A 19890-nucleotide genomic window follows, 5' to 3' on the forward strand; every position below is an offset into this window, starting at 1 on the left:
TCCTCTGTAATCTTGGTGGAGATTCCAAAACCTCAATTCTTGACTTCTTTGCACCTGCAGGCTCAACACCACATGGAAGTTGCCCAGGCTTGGGGCTTGCACACACCGAAGTGATGGTCTAAGCTATACTTCGGCCCCTTTTGGCCACAGCTGGAACAGCTGGGACACTGGGCACTAGGTCCCTAGGCTGCACACGTCAGGGGGACCCTGGGCCCAGACTACACAACCATTTTTTCCTCCTAGGCCTATGCCCTGCTATGGGAGGGGCTGCTGTGAAGGTCTCTGATGTGCCCTGGAGACATTTTCCCATTGCTTTGGTGATTAACATTCGGCTCCTCATTACTTATGCAAATTTATGCAGCCAGCTTGAATTTCTCTCTAGAAAATTGGTTTTACTTTTCTACTGCATCATCAGGCTGCAAATTTTACAAACTTTTATGCTCTGCTTCTTGAATGTTTTGCCACTTAGAAATTTCTTCTGCCAGATACCCGAAATCATCTCTCTCAAGTTCACAGTTCCACAGATCTCTAGGGAAGGGGCAAAAAGCCATCAGTGTCTTTGCTAAAGCACCCCTAAAGGAGTCATCTTTGCTCCAGTTCTCAACAAGTTCCTCATCTCAATCTGAGACCACCTCAGCCTGGACTTTATTGTCCATATCACTATCAGCATTTTGGTAAGACCATTCAACAAATCTCTAGGAAGTTCCAAACATCCCACATCTTGCTGTCTTCTTCTGAGCCCTCCAAACTGTTCCAACATCTGCCTGTTACCCAGTTCCAAAGTCACTTCCACATTTTCGGGTGTCTTTACAGCAGTGCCCCATTCTCTTCAGTATCAATTTACTGTATTAGTCCATTCTCATGATGCTAATAAGGGCGTAACCAAGGCTGGATAATTTACAAAAGAAAGAGGTTTAACTGACTCACAGTTCCACAGGGCTTGGGAGGCCTCAGGAAACTTACAATCATGGTGGAAGAGGAAGCAGGCATGTCCTTGTTCACATTGCAGCAGCAAGGAGAAGTGCAGAGTGAATGTGGGGTAAACCCCTTATAAAACCATCAGATCTTGTGAGAATTCACCCACCATGAGAACAGTGTGGAGGTAACTGCCCCCATGATTCAGTTACCTCCCACTGATTCCCTCCCACAACATGTGGGGATTATGAGAACTACAATTCAAGATGAGATTTGGATGGGAAGAAAGACAAACCATTTCAATCTCTTAATAAATGATGTTGTGCATATTACACAGCCTCTTTAAACCTGACCATACTTAACGGAGGAATGAACATAACAATATTTGCCTTGTAGGGTTATTATAACTTAAATATAATCATTTGGCACCCTATGAGTAATTCATAAATTACACAAATCATTTCTTTACACTCTAGAAAAATTTAACCCCTATATCTTCACCAGATTTTTGTTAGTTATTTAATATTATTAACAAGTTTTATTTAGGCAGATTTTAATTTCATTCTGGGTGTTTTACTTGTGATTTAGGTGATTGCCACCAAGTGAAATATAGTACCCAACTCTGGTTACATAAACCAAACACTGAGGGATAGAAACATGAAAATAAAAGAAAGAGAAAACTTAATACAAAATTCAGTTGCTTTTTAAAAATAAAAAATTTGGTTGTAGATACATATGTTATTCCATATATATTTGTATAATTCCAAATTAAATATATGTTAAGATATAATTCAAGAAATTTAAAATTAAGTAGCCTCAATACATGTTAAATTCCTTTATACATGTTTATTTGTTGATTACAAATCAGAAAGTAATGACTTAAATCTTGAACTTTCTTTCTCTTTTATGCTGTTTGATTTTGCTATGAGTTGCTCAATTCTCACCCAATATGTGGATATCTTTGAGGTGCAAGAAAACACAATTCAGGGGAATTTTAAAAAAATGTTTTGTTTTATATACATTATTTCACCTTTTCTCTCCTAACACAAAAATAATAAATATATGTTTTTAATCTAGTTACAGATTCTGTGACTAGAGTAAAGTTACTCTGAGTTTATACAATACAAATCTCTGCATTTTCTGCTCTCTTTTTTGTTAATTCTTAAATTAGAAGTAGTAATCAGTTCTCTGTAACTTGCACCACTTACACAGCCTGTCTTTTCCTTTAAATCCTTAAAAGAGAGTAGGTTATTTTTAATTCAGACCACATCTGAACAAAGCAGTAGCATTTCTGAGGGTTATAAAATTCTTATCTTACACTACAGTTTCAGAGCACTTAGCACTTTTAAGATTATGTTCATTTTTAGGCTTTGAACATTTTCAGTATATATACATATATATATGAATGTATGTGTGTATATTTGTGTACATGTGTGTCTAAGATATAAGAAATCTTTGATGTAATTTCCTAAAAATATGATTAATATAGCATAAACTTTTTATTGTTCAAATCCTAGCACAAAATCTATTTTTATTTATTCTGTAATCAATTATTTTTTAAAATAAATATTTATTTATTACCTATTTTGTGTCTAGCAGTGTGCTGGTTGTCTAATTAAGAGAAAACATGGTTTTTGTTCATATGAAGCTTACAGTCATGAAACACACTAACACCCTTCCCTTATTTCACACTGTGCCTAATACTTAGCCAAACAGTGGAAGAAAAGGAAACAATTGAATATCTTAAATTATATCTGGTCTCACCCTTTTATATCACGAAGCTGTTGTCCTTTGAGAATAATAGAGTTGCTAATAGTGTGGCTCCTATGGGGGCCATGCAGCTCTTGCCTAGATTATCTATAAGTAAGCCTCATTGCCAAAGGAGACACTAATGGGAGAACAGAAAGGATCAAAGGTTACATAGATTAGACCTAAGTCTGCTTTATTTCTTTATTTCAGAGGCTATTAGCATTTGATCATTGTCCTTTCTGTTTTATTTTTCTCTTCTGAGAATCTTTCATTGTGGATTATAAAAGATATCTGCCAGTTTTTCAAATGCTCTCACCCACAAAACATTTCCCATATTGATATATCTTATAACCAAAATTTTATTGCTATGCTAAAACTATGGATAAGATTAAGTTTATGTATTTGATGACTTTATTCACTGCAAAATACTTTGATTTTTCTATACAAGTCTTATTTGAAACTTCTCTATTCCTAAGAAATAGGAAGATCTAGATAGAGAGAAGTAAATGTAACCCATTAGGATTAAACACTATTAGGTGGGAAGTTCTAATTTTTCCAGATGTGCATGTCCATGAGAAAAAGAGTAATTATTGGAGTGTTTGAGAAACTCAACTGTTCACATAGATCTAAAATTTTGAAAGAAGTTTCAAAATACGAGTCTTTGGAGATGCTCACATACTTATTTTATGTACACATAAATAGCATAATTATCCAAAATTATAATGTATGCCTTACAACTATAAACAAGTTTAAAATCTGATTCTCTGGAAAGTGATCAGTACTTAATCATATTTCTAAGTGACAGTAAAAGTCAAAATATACACTATCTTTGAGTTCAAAATAAGTTACAAGTATTAGGAATGATTCTTCCATCACTTATCTGTTTCTTGTTTGACCAAATTTACTACAACAGAGAATCCACTAACTTTCCTAGCATCTGTGTTTTCATCCCACAAAAGCCATTAGATATGATATTCAGGACCATGGATAGCTCTATACCTGTCTAATTCTTCCTGGGTTTGCAGAATTATTACATGTTTTCCTAGAACAGGGCTGAAGTGAAGTGAGCTGCCTGGAAAAACAACTTATTTGCTCACCTTGAGTGAGACAGCCTGACTCAGTGAGAAAATAAACTTTGGAATAAAGCAGACTTGGGTCTAATCTATGTAACCTTTGATCCTTTGATATTTGACATCTGTAAACCTTGTCTTTTTCATCTGTAAAAGAGAAACAAATCATATTGCATAGGACGTCATGAGCTTGAAATAAATTATTGCTATACAAATCCATAGCGCAGCACCTAACACACTGTGGTAGATAGATAAGAACTGAATAGTATTGTAGTTCATCTGCTTCATTTTCAAATCTCAGATCAGCCTTTTTTGGTCAAATTCATTTTTTAAGTTAACATATAAAATTGTATGTATTTATGGTGTACAAGGTAATGTTTTGAAGTAGACATACATTATGGAATGGCTAAATAGAGCTAATTAACAGATTCATTACTTCACATAGTTATCGTTTTAATAGTGAGAACACTTAACCCATTTATGTCAGAAGTTGCAATTTTTGTGTGAAAATTCAGACCTTGGCAATGACCTTGAGCAGTAGGACATAAATAACTCCCACAAGCTTAGCCTTCCAATAATGGAACACTAGGCACAAATGGGTTAATATTCACACTCTAGAAGCAGAGAGCAGAATGGTGGTTACCAGAAGTTGGGTGGTTAGGGGAAAGTGGAGATTGAGGAGCTATTGGCCAAAGTATATATAATTACAGTTACATAGGAAGAATAAGTTCAAAAGATGCATTTTACAGCATGGTGACTACAGTTATTAATTACAATATATTGTATTATTGAAATATTCTAACAGTATTAAATGTTCTCAAGTCAGTTTTGTAAACAAACTTTTCATTACTTAAAATGAAACAAAATGAGATACATTTAGCCTCATTTTAATTCCTTATTTAGGTACTTTACCTGTTTCTGGCATTGGTGAGCTCATTTAGTTCATGCAAGGATGTAACAGCTGAAGAGAATAATGAAGCAAAAAATCTCCAGCTTGCAGTGGCAAGGATTAAAAAAGGAATAAACTATGTGCTTCTTAAAATACTATGCAAAAAACAAAATGTCCCAAAGGACACAATGGACCATGTAAATGAGGTATATGTTAAAGAAGATATTTCTGACCATACCCTTTCTGAATTGAGCAACGCCCAAGATTTTCTCAAGGATAAGGAAAAAAGCAGTGGCACAGAGAAAAACACTACTGAAAATGAGAGCCAATCGCTTATCCCCAGTCCTAGTGTCTCAGAAACTGTACCAATTGCTTCAGGAGAATCTGATATAGAAAATCCGGATAATAAGGAGAGTCAGAGTAAGTCTGGTCATGGAGACGGCAAGGAGGTAAGATGTTTAAATATCCTGATTGCTTAGTGGTGATTTATAGTATTGTTGATAAGGAAGTAAATAAGCACTGAAGTTCCACAGCCAGATTATCCACTCAATTCTAACTCCATCACTTTGAGCTCCATCACTCTTAGCCTCTGAATTTTTGCTTTTGATTAAATTACTTAAACTTTCCAAGCTTCAGTTTTCTTATATTTAAATGAGGCTAAAATAGTATTTACTCCATGGGGGGATAATAGTACATAGAACAATGCCTAGTAAAGAGTAAGCACTTAGGAAACATAGATAATATAATTGTGACATTTTATAAATTAATAACCAGTCTGTTTGAGGGTACTGAAAAGTATACTGAGGAAACCAAAGTTTTCAAAATCAAGGTGTATGATTTAAGAAATCACTAAATTTCCATGGACTTTATCATCTTAAAATGGGAGATTGAATTAGAACAGTGTTACAATTCCTTCTTGCTTGCTAAAATTCTAAGATTTAAGTCAGATATTTCTGCCCATATTTGGACATTATAATTAAGTTGGACTAAAGGAATTTTTAAAACTTCCCAGTTTGAATTGTGCACAGTTGGTAGCTTTATAACGCACTGGCTTAAAACAAAAAATCAGGGTCGCATTCAAAGAAGGGTAGATACTGTTGTTCACTTAGCTTCTAAAATATACACCCTACTGGAAACAGTCTTATTGTCTCCATTTGCAAACAGCATTGTGTTTTAGAAGGAGGTACAATTTCATAGAAAGCTACACCTACAGAGATCACATCTGTACAAGGGCCTGTAACTTTGGATCCCATTGGGGAATCATTTCAGATCACTCAGGGGCACTGGAGGGTCAGGGAATGTCTCTTAACAGGTCCCCATCATCTCTGGCAGCGTCTTGTTTCCCAGACCTCTTCTGTTTTGGGAGATACTCTCTACAATACCTTCACAAATTGTCTTCTAACAGGAGTTCAGTTTCAATTATCCAAGGTCCTTCCATCATTTACTAAAGCCATCATTATTTTAGTTAGAGAAACATTTTTAATCCACATGCCCAATAGTCTAAGATTCATTTACCTTTTAAATTAATACCATTACTATAAAACAGGCATAAATTCTTACTCAGCACACTTCTCAATCATCATTAAAGATTTTGATTACCATCCATTTTTGGGTGAAATTGCTATTTGCCACAGCACATCATGTTGGAGTCTCCCTGAAAACTTCATGCTAATCTCCTTAGAAATTCTGGAGTGGCCAGGCGCGGTGGCTCAAGCCTGTAATCCCAGCACTTTGGGAGGCCGAGACGGGCGGATCACGAGGTCAGGAGATCGAGACCATCCTAGCTAACACGGTGAAACCCCGTCTCTACTAAAAAATAGAAAAAAACTAGCCGGGCGAGGTGGCGGGCGCCTGTAGTCCCAGCTACTCAGGAGGCTGAGGCAGGAGAATAGCGTGAACCCGGGAGGCGGAGCTTGCAGTGAGCTGAGATCCGGCCACTGCACTCCAGCCTGGGCGACAGAGCAAGACTCCGTCTCAAAAAAAAAAAAAAAAAAAAAAAAAAAGAAAGAAAGAAAGAAAGAAAGAAAGAAATTCTGGAGTATGAAAATACACAGGAAAGCTGTAACTTAAAATAACTGTAAATATCGAAATTGCAGTTATTTATGCTGCATAGTTGTTAGGTCTTGCTGGTTGATTAACTACTCACAAAAGTATTTAGTTAGGTGCTTTCTAGATTATGTAGCCCATGACTCCTTAGGATGTTGGTATACCCACAGCCAAAAATAAAACACAAAAATATATAAATGACCTGATAATTCAGAGATACACTCGCTTGTTTCTTTGGTATTTGTACTTCCAGCCTATTTTTATTAAAATATGCGTATCTATTGACACATATATGCATATATATAGTGTGTGTTTATTATAAAAATAACATCAAAACTGACATCGTATTTTGTAACTTGTATTTTTTATAATGCAGAAGTATATTATGGTCACTTTCTTATGCCATTAAATAATCGTCTATCAAAATAAATGATTTATAATTTGAGTCTTAATTGATTTATTTGTAAAATTAGAATAATACCTACTCACAGGTATTTTGGAAAAATCACATCAGATAGGATATGTGCAAGGCTTTTTACAACTCTTTAGAAATATAAATGTATGATGTATAATTTTAATTACTGAGTGCCAAATATTATATTTAAATTACTTAATGCCTAGTCTCACATAAATATATTGCTATAGATTTTATTTCATTAGAAATAAATAAGAATATATATAAGTAATGGAAATAATAAAAATATCTGTTTAAGAATAATATTCTGCTGGATACTTTACTTTTTTAAATTGAGCACTATAATGATTTACTGACAACTGACCACGTAAGGACTAAAGCAAAAATAGCTTTCTAATTACATTTCCTTGACACTTGCTGTGTATAAGTCCAAGAGGCAGGACAAAATATTGATAATTTCTTTTTTTTGGCACTCTACTTTACCTAGATTTTTTTCTTAATTTTTACGAAATAAGATTTTTTTCATTCTAAATGTTAAAATACACTTGCCTTAATTTTTGTTTTAATTAGAAAGTATTACTTATATGCTATTAACCTTAGAATCTCGGTGATTTTAAAGAATGATTTATGGTATACTTATTTCAAAATAAGGTAAAATAAAGCATTGTGAGAAAATAATTTTAAATAAAGGCAAAGAGTATCATTTGCACTATTACCTGTATAAAGCAACGACCACCTTATTCTACCTAGCCTTGAACTTCAGTCAAAAGCAGAGTGAGAAAGAAGGTCAATCTCTGCATCTGGGTGCTTTTCATAAGGCTGTGCCCCTTTCCCAGGCCTGTCCTTATCCCTATTTCTTGTGCCTTTCCCTCATTTTACTTCATGATAAATCCCATCCTATGATGACATACATAAGACCATCTGGACTGATTTTTACAATGAAACCTAAGTACACTATTATCTACCCATCTTTAGCATCAAAGGATGATTTGTTTTGATTCTACTCATCTAATTGAAATAGCATATATGGGAAACTTGTGACTTACTTCAAGAAAACTTTGGAACCCAAATCCTTTTGTGAATTGGAGACAACCTATACATCTTAAAGAAGCAAAGTGTTATTAACTAAACATTAATTTTAATCTAAGTGTTATTTTAGGTTAAAGTAAGTATCATACAATAGTGTTTTAAACTTCAGTTCTTACCAATATGTATGCATTTTAATATCAGCCATGAAATCGGCCTAAAGTCTTTTAAACCTAACAATATTATTTCTGTACAAAATTTTTCTCACTTCTGAAAATGAAATAAACTTTGACCACTGTGGGTAAATGAAACTTTAATCACAACTTTTTTGGTGGGACTTCACCTTTTAGAAAATAAAGCAGTCTAGTTCATCTGAATGCAGTACCGTTGATATTGCTATCTCTGAAGAAGAAGAAATGTTCTATGGAAGTGAAAGATCAAAGCATCCTAAAAATGGTAAGAGAATGTTGTTAATCTTGCTAGGAAACTAATTTTAATTACAAGTTGTCAAAATGTATATGTTCCTTTAGTAAACATATTCTACCTGGAAGCTAATTCAAATAACTCTCTTAAATAGGTGGCATTGCACATTTCAGACTCAACTACCAGCTAAGTCACTTATTTTAACAATTAACAATTGTTGATTGAACAGTAAGAATTTGGAATCTCCAGCTCATTTCAGGACTTGGTTCATTTCTCTAACTTCTACAGTACTACTTATGTCCTACTTTGAAACAATAGATTATGAATAAACAATGACAGTATAGTGACTAATGATAGAAAAACAGAATTGACTTACTTCAATTCCATCTCTGTTGCCACTGGAGTTTTTATGTGTGTTTAAAGCTAAATTAGTAAAACAATTTGTGAGGTGTAATTTTTTGTATTTGGTAAGTACACATTTTAGTGTATATGTAAAATGAATATGAATATTTTCATTGAATATTTTATTGAAAAATATCTTTAAACTTGAAGTTTAATTGTTCTTTGAATATTTATTAAACTAGAATATCATTATGCATTGTTAAAACAGACCAACATGTAGGTACAAGTTTAATAAAATTTTCAAATATCAAAAATATATGTATATGTTCCATATCCAGTGTGTCAATTGACTGAATCTTTATACATTTCTTAATATTCATGTTAAATATATAAATGTCACCATTACCATTTGTTTTCCTCTGACAGTTATAGGCTGTTTTTATATGAGTAACTTAAATATTGGCTCTATTTCATGAGATCTAAGCACACTTCATTTGACTTCAACATATATAGGTATATGTGTGCATGTGTATATGTATACACACACATTTCAGTGCTGCTTTAACTATACCGATTTTCTGTTTTACTCCTAAATTGTGCCCTGTTCTAAAGCACACAGTGGTATAGCTACCAGTAAAAAATCAAATATGAACATTATTTATTTTTACGGAATATTACTTACAGCATGAAAAATGTGTTTTGGAATCACCATTATCAATAATATTCCACTGCCACAATACTACTCATAGTATTATTTAACACAAGACAAAATTCTAAAATAAAATGTTTTGGCTTTAAACTCCACATACCTCCATTTCTTCGTTTTGTCACCTGTATATCAACCTCTTCTCCAGCCTCAGGTTTCCATTTTGCCAACCCTTTTGGCCAAAGCATAGAGTGCAGTCCCGTACACATGTACTATGCCCACAAAGTACTCCACAGTCCATGTTACTTCCATAATAGTCTCAATAAAAATTCCCATTTCCATGCCACATAAGAACTGGAATCAAAGCAATTAATTTGATTTAACTAATTTTATACCTCTTAATATCTCATAAGTGTTTACATTTTTAAACAGGAATGCATGTTATGCCATGTGAATCTTCAAAGAGTAAATTTTCAGGCATTATATCAAAATGTAACTTTCAGAAGTGAAATATCTGTGTGTATTTTATTTTGCAGTATTAGTGAATATCTACCCTCAGACTGTTTTGCAGAGTGACAAGATGTTCTAGGTCATTTCTGCCTTTCACAATGCCTTTCCTCTCATTAATACCAAACTCCTAAGTTCAGTTTTCCTTTTTCTGGTCAGTGATTACAGTGGTCACTACACCATGGGTAAAAATTAAATGTTTGTAAATCAGAGACAACCTGGACTAGAATTTGTAAATAAATAATTGCTGTGGCACGTAGTAGAAAGTTTCAGGTGTTTACTTTTTCATGAGTTTTCTAGATTGTTGTTCTTACCAATTCCAATCTTAACAGGTTGTGGACGCGGATCATCACTTGGTCAAAACAGTGGAGCATCCAAGAAAGGAAAAATCTGGCAGAACATCAGGAAAACCTGCTGCAAGATTGTAGAGAACAATTGGTTTAAGTGTTTTATTGGCCTTGTTACTCTGCTCAGCGCCGGTACTCTGGTAAGTGAGCAGCCAGGTGTTTGATACTTTGCTGGGGACAAATGTATCATGATTCTGTTAATTTAGAAAGTCAAAACCAGGATTACATTTCCAAGGATATTTAGTATAGCACCAAATAGCACCAAATTTCATATTCTGTGATTTTAGTTTTAAAATCTAAATATTTTCTTAGAAAGTTTATATATTACTCAATATTAAATTTAATATTGATTTTTAATATATTATTTTGCAATATTGAATTTCAAAATATATGAATGACAGTGGGAAAATGGAATGTGAATAGATACCAGATTCTTCTGATTTTAATGAAGTTTCATGTGTGAAACATTTTAGTGATTTGCACATACAAAACTGCTATAATATGCTTGTACTTTGGTACCTATCAAAGGAAAGGGAACTATTGCATATGCTTTAAAGGATCTGTGAACTACAAATGTATTTGACCCTACAATCTTAATTCTGCAGCCAGAATATAAATTCTAAAAAACATTCTACAAATATCTGCACATTAAATGGTTCTACAAGGTAATTCACTGAAGAATGTTTTGTAATAATAGCAAAGGGTTAGAAAAGAAGGTCTGTAATAGCTGACTTTATACTACAAAAAACCATCCGATGGAACTCTGTGCAGCTATTTTAAAAATTCAGAAGCTATCTACATATTTACACTACAATTCATCAAGAGAGAGTAATAAGTGAAAAGAATGGTCTAGAATAGTGCCGCGATAAACATACGTGTGCATGTGTCTTTATAGCAGCATGATTTCTAATCCTTTGGGTACATACCCAGTAATGGGATAGCTGGGTCAAATGGTATTTCTAGTTCTAGATCCTTGAGGAATCGCCACACTGTCTTCCACAATGGTTGAACTAGTTTACAGTCCCGCCAATAGTGTAAAAGTGTTCCTATTTCTCCACATTCTCTCCAGACTTAGATTGAGAAACAGAACATTACCAGGATGCCAGAACGACACTCTTACCCCTCAGTTACTTCCCTATTCCACAAGGGTAGCCAGCATGTGGAGTTCAACTGCCATAGATTAGTTTTATCCATTTCAGACTTATTAAAAATAGATTCAAATTGTGTGTTACTTTTGTATTTCTTCTTCCTCTTACTTTGTTACAGCATCTCACTTCCTCATAATGATCAGGGTCAATTATCCTTGCTGGTATGGTAACTTCTTTCTTACTAGTTGACTGGTACAATAAATCAAAAATTGAGCAAATGACATCTAAGCTTGAGTTTTAGAAGGAGACATAGTATGTCCCCTAATGCTCTTTCTGGGAGCAAAGACCCCAGAATCCACCTATCCTAAGGTTGAGAGAATGGGAAACACAAATACCCTCTAGTGGAATTGTCAGATACTCCATACTATGCCTTTCTCCATCACAGATTCTGCTAGCATCATGGATCTTCATATGGCTCAAATGGAAAGGCTGCTTAGAATATAGTCAACCTATTTTAGTATCTTTTGTTGCATCAGATTCTACTGAAAAATAGCAATCTTCTGCATCACCTGATAATGCATCTTTGGATCAATATTCGCAAGTGTGAAATTTTGCTTTCAAATCCTAAAGAGACCTATCAGGCATTGTATCTCTTTCTTGAAGTAGGAGGCACATATGTCTCTCTAAAGTATCTAGAGAACTTACCATTTCTTGTTCATCAGTCTAATTAACATGATATCATCAATATAATGAATCAATATGATGTTAATTCCTGTGGTGCTGGAGTTAACTGTGACCCCCATACCAACACATTCTTCCCTTTATCCAGCTTCATATTCTATCCCCTTTGATCCAGCCTGTGGTAGGCTGATTAATGGTCCTCAAATATGTCCATGACATAATCCCCAGAACCTTTGAATGTTAACTTATATGGCAAAAGGGTCTTCGCAGATCTGATCAAGTTAAAAATCTTGAGACAAGGAGATTATCCTGAATTTTCTAGATGAGCCTAATATAATCACAATGGTTCCTGCAAAAGAGTTTCTGTAGAAGTTGAGTCAGAAAAGAAGGTGATGTGAGGATAGAAGCGGAGATTGGGGTGTCATCCTTTGAAGACAGAAGAATGTATAAGCAGTCACTAGAAGCTGAAAAAGGAAGGAACTGAGACCCCTCAGCCACCAAAAGGAACTAGCCTTCTCATCACCTCGATTTTAGCTCAGTGATTTCTGATGTCAAGAATGAAAGTATATAGAGTTGTGTTGTTTTTAAGCCACTAAATTTGTGGTAATCTGTTACAGTCACAACAGGAAACTAATATGCAGCCCTCTGTGGATCCACTCCCAGGAAAGCTCCTCCATTTCCTACTAGTACATGTTTCTAGGACCTGCATAGGTACCAGGTTTTCTGGTACATAATCCTTCTCCTTCCTTAGCAATCTTGGTACTTCCCAGGCCACTGAATGAAGAGAGTTGACTCTATTTATACATCAGGTGGCCAGGAGAGGAGGTAGAGGTAGATCTTAAGGAGAGTTTTTAAAAGACACCTACCCTATTGTAGGCCTCTTCATAATCCTCAAGAAAGATTCATTTCAGCTTGATCTTGTAGGGAGGCTCTGGAGCCCAAACTGCACCACACAATTTCACCTTGAGTGACTCAAGGGAGCTGGCATTTATATCTCTATTCCACTCAGCCATTGGTTGTGCTGGGTCCCTCTAGGAGTGGAAAGATTGCCTCTCAGGTGGGGTGGCTCTCGTATAGCAGAGGCAATTCTCCAGAGAGGGCTTTAGTTGTGTGTTATCAAGCAACACTCGGTTGCTGTGAAATAGTTAGATATGCCAGTAAAGGAGTTCTTTGTAGGCAACTCCACCATCTACGACAGTGTTCAACATGTACTTGAAAAGCGTGTGTCATGGTGTAGCTGGGTGCAATTATAGTTTGTTATTACCATTGTTCCCATCTACAGTGGGAGCCTTAGTGATATAGCAAAGATGTTTTTCTTTGGTTAGCTATAGATATAATGTGTTAAATTATCCCACTATGATTGCTTTTGTTTTTAAACCTTCTTTTAGTGTCATCAGTTTTGCTTTATATGTTTTGATGACCCATTGTTTTGGACATACAGATGTACACTTGTAGTATTGATCCCTCTATTATTATGAACTATCCTAAGTTATGTATCTTGCCTAATTTGATACTAGCTTTCTTTTTATTAGAATTCACATGTTAAATCTTTTTGTTCTGAACATATTCTTGACCTTCTCCTTTCTACAATTAGGGCTCATCTGCTCTTTATTGATACAGCAGCTCTGTGATGCCTTTAAAAACAAATGCTTTTAAAACTTTGTACTGTTTTTCTGGTTCTTTACAGTAGGATCATTGGTCTGGTGAAATCTACTCTACCCATGCTAATTGAAGTGGAGGCTTTTGTACATCTTTTTATTATATTTCACATTATGTACCTGAATAATTGAATAATAAATAAATACATGTAACAAAATAAAAATTTTTAAGAGCTTTGTATTTATAATCTTTATGGACTCATTTACACCACAATTGGTTCAATTAAAAGTCATAAAATCTATTGTTATTTTGTATTTACTTCCATTTAACAGTACGTTTCAAGAATCAGATCATTCCTAATGCTATCCCTGTGTGTGATGCTCCCCTTCCTGTGTCCAAGTGATCTCATTGTTCAGTTCCCACCTATGAATGAGAACATGCGGTATTTGGTTTTCTGTTCTTGCGATAGTTTGCTGAGAATGATGGTTTCCAGCTACATCCATGTCCCTACAAAGGACACGAACTCATCCTTTTTTTATGGCTGCATAGTATTCCATGGTGTATATGTGCCACATTTTCTTAATCCAGGCTGTCACCGGTGGACATTTGGGTTGATTCCAAGTCTTTGCTATTGTGAATAGTGCCACAATAAACATACGTGTGCATGTGTCTTTATAGCAGCATGACTTATAATCCTTTGGGTATATCCCCAGTAATGTATGGCTGGGTCAAATGGTATTTCTAGTTCCAGATCCTTGAGGAATCGCCACACTGTTTTCCACAATGGTTGAACTAGTTTACAGTCCCACCAACAGCGTAAAAGTGTTCCTATTTCTCCACATCCTCTCCAGCACCTATTGTTTCCTGATTTTTTAATGATTGCCATTCTAACTGGTGTGAGATGGTATCTCATTGTGGTTTTGATTTGCATTTCTCTGATGGCCAGTGATGATGAGCATTTTTTCATGTGTCTGTTGGCTGTATGAATGTCTTCTTTTGAGAAGTGTCTGTTCATATCCTTTGCCCACTTTTTGATGGAGTTGTTTGTTTTTTTCTTGTAAAATTGATTAGGTTCTTTATAGGTTGTGGATATTAGCCCTTTGTCAGATGAGTAGATTGCAAAGATTTTCTCCCATTCTGTAGGTTGCCTGTTCACTCTGATGGTAGTTTCTTTTGCTGTACAGAAGCTCTTTACTTTAATTAGATCCCATTTGTCAATTTTGGCTTTTGTTGCCATTGCTTTTGGTGTTTTAGACATGAAGTCCTTGCCCATGCCTATGTCCTGAATGGTATTACCTAGGTTTTCTTCTAAGATTTTTATGGTTTTAGGTCTAACATTTAAGTCTCTAATCCATCTTGAATTAATTTTCGTATAAGGAGTAAGGAAAGGATCCAGTTTCAGCTTTCTACTTATGGCTAGCCAATTTTCCCAGCACCATTTATTAAATAGGGAATCCTTTCCCCCTTTCTTGTTTTTGTCAGGTTTGTCAAAGATCAGATGGCTGTAGTTGTGTGGTATTATTTCTGAGGACTCTGTTCTGTTCCATTGGTCTATATCTCTGTTTTGGTACCAGCACCATGCTGTTTTGGTTACTGTAGCCTTGTAGTATAGTTTGAAGTCAGGTAGCGTGATGCCTCCAGCTTTGTTCTTTTGACTTAGGATTGTCTTGGCAATGCAGGCTCTTTTTTGGTTCCATATGAACTTTAAAGCAGTTTTTTCCAATTCTGTGAAGAAAGTCATTGGTAGCTTAATGGGAATGGCATTGAATCTATAAATTACCTTGGGCAGTATGTCCATTTTCACAATATTGATTCTTCCTATCCATGAGCATGGTATGTTCTTCCATTTGTTTGTGTCCTCTTTTATTTCACTGAGCAGTGGTTTGTAGTTTTCCTTGAAGAGGTCCTTTACATCCCTTGTAAGTTGGATTCCTAGGTATTTTATTCTCTTTGAAGCTATTGTGAATGGGAGTTCATTCGTGATTTGGCTCTCTGTCTGTTACTGGTATATAAGAATGCTTGTGATTTTTGCCCATTGATTTTGTATCCTGAGACTTTACTGAAGTTGTTTATTAGCTTAAAGAGATTTTGGGCTACGATGATGGGGTTTTCTAAATATACAATCATGTCATCTGCAAACAGGGACAATTTGACTTCTTCTTTTCCTAACTGAATACCCTTGATTTCTCTTTCTCTTGCCTCTTTCTGGCCCTAGCCAGAACTTCCAACACTATGTTGAATAGGAGTGGTGAGAGAGGGCATCCCTGTCTTGTGCCAGTTTTCAAAGGGAATGCTTCCAGTTTTTGCCCATTCAGTATGATATTGGCTGTGGGTTTGTCATAAATAGCTCTTATTATTTTGAGATATGTTCCATCAATAGCTAGTTTATTGAGAGTTTTTAGCATGAAGAGCTGTTGAATTTTGTCAAAGGCCTTTTCTGCATCTATTGAGATAATCATGTGGTTCTTGTCTTTGGTTCTGTTTATATGCAGGATTACGTTTATTGGTTTACATATGTTGAACCATCCTTGCTCCCAGGGATGAAGCCCACTTGATTAGGAGATATACCTAATGTAAATGACGAGTTAATGGGTGCAGCACACCAACATGGCACATGTATACATATGTAACAAACCTGCACGTTGTGCATATGTACCCTAGAACTTAAAGTATAATTAAAAAAAAAAAAAAGGAATCACATCATTCTTTATACGGGACTATTTTAATCTTTGCTTACTTTTTGTCCTTTTACGTGTATTGATATTGAAAGTCTGCCTGCCTGTTTTCAGTGCTAAAATATTTATGAAATTGCTTTCAATGACATGATCAGACTTTACATATTCCATAGTCAAATTAAGGTTGACATTAAAACTGAGAAGCTTTGGAGAAACAATTATAGTTTTAATTAATCTTCAGTATTTCAACTGGTTTACCTGATAGCCTTATGGATTTCTAAAGACATTTTAAAAACATATCTGTTTCTCTATGAGTAAGTGGCATATATCTGTGAATTGCTACCTGGAATTACAGATAAGATTCATGTCAGATGTGACTAAAGTTTTATCTCTTAAGTTTGATTAACTGATTTTGGAGGGGATTTTTGGATTGCTATTTAAAACAGTTATGAAGCTAGGTTCAGCCAATATAAGAACTAGTTCTGGAATCAATTAATGATGTCTGTCATAGGCATGGGGTCAAATAATAATACTTCTGGATTGTGTCAATAAATACAAGCATAGTGAACCAGCCCTGGGGTCTACAACCTCTGACAGTGCTCACCATATGCCTATTAGATATGAAATTTTGTTCCCTTCTATGTCAAAAGAGTTTTTAGAAATTACCTCTACACCTAATCCTTATATTTTTTTTTTTACCCACAGGCTTTTGAAGATATATATATTGATCAGAGAAAGACAATTAAAATTTTATTAGAATATGCTGACATGATCTTCACTTACATCTTCATTCTGGAAATGCTTCTAAAATGGATGGCATATGGTTTTAAAGCCTATTTCTCTAATGGCTGGTACAGGCTGGACTTCGTGGTTGTTATTGTATGTATTTCAAAGAAAATTTAAAAGACTATTTGATTTACTTTTTCTTCCTCAGTCTTACTCTCACTTCCTGTCAGTTTATTATATCTTTCCTTTCCCTCTCCATCTACATTATTGGTATACGACACCTTTCTTAGTTTATAATATTTAACATCTATCATTTTCTTCTCATTCCAAAATTTTAAAAGCTCAGCACTTTATTCCTGGATTATTATAATAATCACCTTGAATTTACTGCTAACCATGTAAGTTTGTTACATAATATCTTGATGATATCAGCACCCTAAAGTCTTTCTTTTGTTGTCTTAACTCTTAAATCATATATCACAATTAGACTACTTATGATGTTCACAAGTGTGGGGCTGATCCAAGCTCCCCAAATTTCTCACTTAGATCTCTACAATAGATTCCAAAGTGGTGTCCTTGCTTCTGCCCTGCACACCTTCATTCTGTTTTCCACATAGCAACCAGAGTAACTGTGGTGAAATGGAAGTCAGCTCATGTCACTTCTCTCGAAACCTTATGATAAACACCCATCTCATTCAGGGTAAAATCAACAATCTTTGCAATCAATGCTCTACAAGTATCTGTGTAATCCAAACATATTCCCTGTTATGCTCCCTTTCCCCTGTCCAAGTCTATTTACTGATCCACCAGCACCAACTTTCATGGAGCACTTCAAATATGCCAAGATTATTTTCTTCTTAGTGCCTGTGTACTTATTTTTCCTCCAACTGGAACCTTGGCTGGCATTGATGCCTTAGCCAAAATGAAACCTTTGAAGGTCTTTCCTTACAACACTATTTAAACTGCAACCACTCCAATGCTCCCTTTCTCTTTGTCTGCTTCCTTCATCTCCATACCCCTTATTAATATTGTATCATTTGTTCATTTATTTTGTTTATTGTCTGTTTTCTCCCACTAACATATAAGTTCCATTAGGGTACAATTTTTTCTTAGTTTTCTTCCCTCCTTTAAGTCCTGTGCCTAGAACAATTTCTGTCATATTAGAAGGTTCTCCGTGTTTTTGTTGAATGAATGAATGGCTCTCTATTCTATAAATAATGATAGAAGCTCCTCAACCTACAATTAATGATTTAAAATAGCTGACCTCTCTTTCCTAAGTTTGCTCTTTCAAATTAGCCTTTTGCTCTAGCCAAACCATACTATGCCTGCGACCCACCTTCTTGTTTCCTAGTCATTGTTCTGTGTCCAGATTCCTTCATGCTTATGAAAATAATATCCAAAGTTCAAAGCCTACTTCAAGGCTGTCTCTTTAGTAAAGGGTAAAAACAAGAAAATTTTCATAATGTTGACTTGAAAATATAGAAATATCTGAAAATATAATAAAAGTTAATCTTAGCTTTACCACCTTAGTCAGTATTTATGAACATTTATTAACCTTGACTATATTTACTTTTAAAATTTACCTTTGTATCTGATTATACTTTTTGTAATATGTGTACTTTTGACTTAACAATATTCGTATCTTCTTTGATTCTTATCCTCTGAAAGCCTATCTTGTATATTTTCTTAACCATATTTGTATATGAATGCATTTGTAAATATATTTCTTATTTTGTTTTAATGAATATCTGCATACGATTACTGTCTTACAAGTAATTATGAAACTGATTCTTAATCTAATTTCAAACTGAAAACAGATGTCACTATAAATCGTTGATCATAAAGAGTATACAATATATAACTTTTATTTATCTCACTAAAATACATTCCTTATTACCAAAAAATAATGTAGTTTTATCTTTTTAAAGTGATTTTAACACTAAATGATTTTCTTATAACTTTCTGTAAGTAATTATTAATGTATTTTGAAATATATGTAAAAATAATTCACAAATTTACTGGTAAGTTTTTGCTGTATATATCTGTTGTAATAAATGCAAAGTTTATTTTATTTTACATGTTATATTGATTAATATGGAATCCTATTCACTTTTTTTAAAAAAAATATATAGGTGTTTTGTCTTAGCTTAATAGGCAAAACTCGGGAAGAACTAAAACCACTTATTTCCATGAAATTCCTTCGGCCCCTCAGAGTTCTATCTCAATTTGAAAGAATGAAGGTAAGAGATAAGTTTCTAAGCTATATCTACAGATTTTTATTTGTAATTACTAAATTTGCACAAATTGGGAAGCTTTGTTTTCTTCTCATTTGTACCTTTAACAGTATTAATACAACAAAAATCTTACATTTCATTGCTTAGAAACAGAGAGGAATAGGTACGTTTATTAAGATTCTACGTTCTTATTCCTCATAAAGTATAAAAACCAATACGGACAAGTAAAAGAAACTAGTATTTGAGAGAGAAAATATAGTTTTAAAGTATATTTCTACCCCATATACATATGCATATTAATGAAATTGTCTCCATTTTTAAAATACAATTGTTAGAAAATGGAACTTGGATTAGTTAACAAACTTTAAAATTATACAAACATTGTATACCCTAAGTGGTTACTCACTGAATGAAAGAAAAGTTTGAATTTTAAGATAAATTTAATTTTTTTAATGTCACAATCACAAGCGATGTCCTGTCTTCATCACTCACATGTTAAAACCTCTTCTGAA

The 19890-nt window shown here is 34.4% G+C and overlaps 1 protein-coding gene across 3 annotated transcripts in view; it reads left to right on the forward strand.

Moving 5' to 3' along the window:
- The window catches only part of SCN7A (sodium voltage-gated channel alpha subunit 7), a 93438-nt gene that overhangs the window by 58361 nt on the left and 15187 nt on the right, over positions 1-19890 (forward strand). For all 3 annotated transcript variants that reach the window (XM_030917139.1, XM_010365297.2, XM_030917140.1), the window contains 5 exons: positions 4638-5072; positions 8461-8566; positions 10361-10515; positions 17124-17297; positions 19277-19384. In XM_030917139.1, the coding sequence (XP_030772999.1) occupies positions 4638-5072; positions 8461-8566; positions 10361-10515; positions 17124-17297; positions 19277-19384 (978 nt within the window). The remainder of the gene's footprint in view (positions 1-4637; positions 5073-8460; positions 8567-10360; positions 10516-17123; positions 17298-19276; positions 19385-19890) is intronic.

Source organism: Rhinopithecus roxellana, chromosome 14 (assembly GCF_007565055.1).
Source record: "Rhinopithecus roxellana isolate Shanxi Qingling chromosome 14, ASM756505v1, whole genome shotgun sequence".
In the NCBI taxonomy this organism is placed as follows: domain Eukaryota; kingdom Metazoa; phylum Chordata; class Mammalia; order Primates; family Cercopithecidae; genus Rhinopithecus; species Rhinopithecus roxellana.